Source organism: Watersipora subatra, chromosome 10 (assembly GCF_963576615.1).
Source record: "Watersipora subatra chromosome 10, tzWatSuba1.1, whole genome shotgun sequence".
NCBI classification, from domain to species: Eukaryota; Metazoa; Bryozoa; class Gymnolaemata; order Cheilostomatida; family Watersiporidae; genus Watersipora; species Watersipora subatra.
The window spans coordinates 37,988,450-37,991,782 of NC_088717.1; the positions used below are offsets into that span (position 1 = coordinate 37,988,450).

Genomic DNA, 3,333 nt, shown 5'->3' on the forward strand with positions numbered 1-3,333 from the left:
TGAAGGTGTCTAGAAAATGTTTGTTTCCTTGTCTCTCAGAACATTATTGCTGCGATCAAGTTTTCTTCAATTTCTAGTCAAGTTCAGAGATATTTATTAGCACAATAATTTCACAAACCACTTGAAAAAAATTTTGTTTATGAAAAAAATGTTTGTTATGATACAATATGTATAATGGCGACTACAATGGAAACTTGCCACTACATACAATGTGTATGTAATGGAAAGTTTTAAACAGATGTGATATATCAGTCCTGTTCATAGAGTGCAAAATCAGATAATGGATCTAACATTGATTGGATATTAGTATAAAGAGATCACTCCTAGTAGAGTAGTAAAGTTGAACTATACTACACCCAAAAAGGTTACTGTCTATGCTTGTTAGAGTAAATCACATCTGTAGTAAAACATTTGTAGGTCACATGGGATAATGCCAACTCACACTGATTATTATTTACACCATGATGTATGTTCTTTAGAAACAACCATAATAGTCCTGAATAAAATTGAAAGACAAAACCTCACCAATTACACATGGTAAAGTTAGTGGCAGGAATAGACATTACAACAATGTTCATGTAAGATAAACAAAAGTACTAATAATACCAATACCATATCTGTAAGAAGAACCTCTACATTTTGTCTCCGTTCAGTCAGACAAAGACAGTACGATATCTCATTTTTACATTTGCACCAGTCTCAAGAGGTACCGGTATCAGTCTCAAAAGGTAGACCAGTATCAGTATCAAGAGGTAGACCAGTACCAGCCTCAAGAGGTAGACCAGTACCAGTCTCAAGAGGTAGACCAGTACCAGTCTCAAGAGGTAGACCAGTACCAGTCTCAAGAGGTACCAGTATCAGTCTCAAGAGGTAGACCAGTACCAGCCTCAAGAGGTAGACCAGTACCAGTCTCAAGAGGTAGACCAGTACCAGTCTCGAGAGGTAGACCAGTACCAGTCTCAAGAGGTAGACCAGTACCAGTCTCAAGAGGTAGACCAGTACCAGTCTCAAGAGGTAGACCAGTATCAGTCTCAAGAGGTAGACCAGTACCAGCCTCAAGAGGTAGACCAGTACCAGTCTCAAGAGGTAGACCAGTACCAGTCTCGAGAGGTAGACCAGTATCAGTCTCAAGAGGTAGACCAGTATCAGTCTCAAGAGGTAGACCAGTACCAGTCTCAAGAGGTAGACCAGTACCAGTCTCAAGAGGTAGACCAGTACCAGTCTCAAGAGGTAGACCAATACCAGTCTCAAGAGGTAGACCAGTATCAGTCTCAAGAGGTAGACCAGTACCAGCCTCAAGAGGTAGACCAGTACCAGTCTCAAGAGGTAGACCAGTATCAGTCTCAAGAGGTAGACCAGTACCAGCCTCAAGAGGTAGACCAGTACCAGTCTCAAGAGGTAGACCAGTACCAGTCTCGAGAGGTAGACCAGTATCAGTCTCAAGAGGTAGACCAGTATCAGTCTCAAGAGGTAGACCAGTACCAGTCTCAAGAGGTAGACCAGTACCAGTCTCAAGAGGTAGACCAGTACCAGTCTCAAGAGGTAGACCAGTATCAGCCTAGTCAAAGTTTGGATAGATAGCTTCTGCTGGAACAGTAACTTTTTTATATACACACATTTCTATGCAAGAATTCTTATTACTAATTCAAATTATTTAAAATTTTTATTTTTATTTTTTTTTAGTTTGTATTAACTGTATAATTACCAAATTATCTTTCATTGCAATTGTACCAAAACAGACTTAATTTAGTTATTATTTGCTAATTATTTTACTTTAATATTTTGCATTTAAAACCTTTTATAGTTGTTTTATTTTTTGTTAATTTATTTGACCTGCAAAAAACATTTTCCTCGTGATTTGCAGTTTGAAAGTTATAGTTGTTTGAAAAAGTTTGAAAACCTTTACAATTGTTTTTACTTTCTCTCCTAACTTGTTTCAACTACACAAAAACTTTTCTCATAATATGCAGTTTGAAAAACAGAATTGAAAATGTTGTTTTATGTTAAATACACATCAACTTTCTGTCCAAGGATTTATTTATTACCTGGGCAACGCCAGGTAGTTCATCTAGTACACCCATATAAGAAGTGCAAACCAACTGCAGCAGATGATCAGGCCACAAAAAATTTACGCAAAGCGCAAAGCCAGGCGCTGTCACATTGCCAGCATACTTGCACTTTGTTTATCCTTTATGGTCAAGTGTATCATGGTGATTTTACTGCACCATGTGGTAGATCGTACAGGTGACTTTCAAATGTAGCAACTTGTGTACACTTTTTTATCAAAGACCTCATACGCTTGAGGAAGGTGTTGCTTTTGATGAAAATAATATTAGATTCACTTTCAACCTAGTACTTTATCCAAAAACAGAAGGGAAAATCACCACCTTTAACACAACACATAAGCAAGCCTTTAGGCTACAATAACTTGTGAAATTTGCTACTGACAATGTGTGTAGTTTAACTTGTAGGATGGTCTAAAGGCTAATGCTCCACTCTAACACTAGAGTAAATTGTTGATGTGCTAAATTGGCATACCTCTGCATGCCATCCATAGTTGCTAGGCAACCTTCACCTTTGAAAGTGTTTACTTATATAACACTTCACCTGTCTTTATTACTCACAGGTAATTATTTGCTCCATTCCTACTTTTTTATTGGTTGCTGGTAAACGAATCAAAATGACTCTTTTTATATATATTTTATGATATATTGTTATAGCTCATTAAACATGAAATATTATTAAATATATTATTCTGTCTGCTACAAAACCACAATATGTAATCAGTAGCCTCCTTATATGCTAACTATTAGCTATTAGCTAAGCTGGCTGCAAGCCTAACATCAAATTACAATAATCAACTTTACAGAAATTTATACCAAGACCCTTAGCTCACCACACTTCCATCAATCACATCTCAAAATCTTTGAACATACTCTCTTATCCCAAATTTGCAGAACTTTCTCCAGAACAGTTTTATCTATTGTTTCACACATGACAAACATTGTTTTCTATTCCGTGACACCAACATACTCCATTCACTATCAAATGTTTCAGTTTATGAACTTTCTGTTACTACAACCTACTTTTCACCATCCAAACTTTTCAATACTGTTAGGTTACCAACTTTTTAAACACTTTTGTTCAACTCCTGCAATAATTACTGACCTCTGACATCCCATTTTTGTTTTGGCATGTACTGAAAAACATCGTTTTGTTGATGATTACTAAAGGCAATAAAGGGCTAATATAATACATACCACAAAAGAAATGTCCGTATTAGTAGTCCTGTGTTTGCATCAGTTGCAATCAGCAATTTAGCATAAATATGGA

The 3,333-nt window shown here is 36.5% G+C and overlaps 1 protein-coding gene across 1 annotated transcript; it reads left to right on the plus strand.

Moving 5' to 3' along the window:
- Positions 1-430: 430 nt before the first annotated feature.
- On the plus strand, positions 431-1,581 carry LOC137407033 (putative uncharacterized protein DDB_G0271606). The gene is made up of 3 exons (XM_068093638.1): positions 431-466; positions 654-824; positions 871-1,581. Exons 1-3 carry the CDS (start codon positions 431-433, stop codon positions 1,579-1,581), a joined length of 918 nt encoding a protein of 305 aa, XP_067949739.1.
- The last annotated feature ends 1,752 nt before the right edge of the window (positions 1,582-3,333 follow it).

What these genes read in the sequence shown, in the direction of transcription:
- LOC137407033 (XM_068093638.1), top strand. Translation starts at nt 431, where the DNA reads ATGCCAACTCACACTGATTATTATTTACACCATGAT. An exon ending in ATTATTATTTACACCATGAT is followed by an intron (nt 467 to 653) that starts GTATGTTCTTTA and finishes GTCTCCGTTCAG; the next exon opens with TCAGACAAAGACAGTACGAT. An exon ending in ACCAGTACCAGTCTCAAGAG is followed by an intron (nt 825 to 870) that starts GTAGACCAGTAC and finishes CAGTCTCAAGAG; the next exon opens with GTAGACCAGTACCAGCCTCA.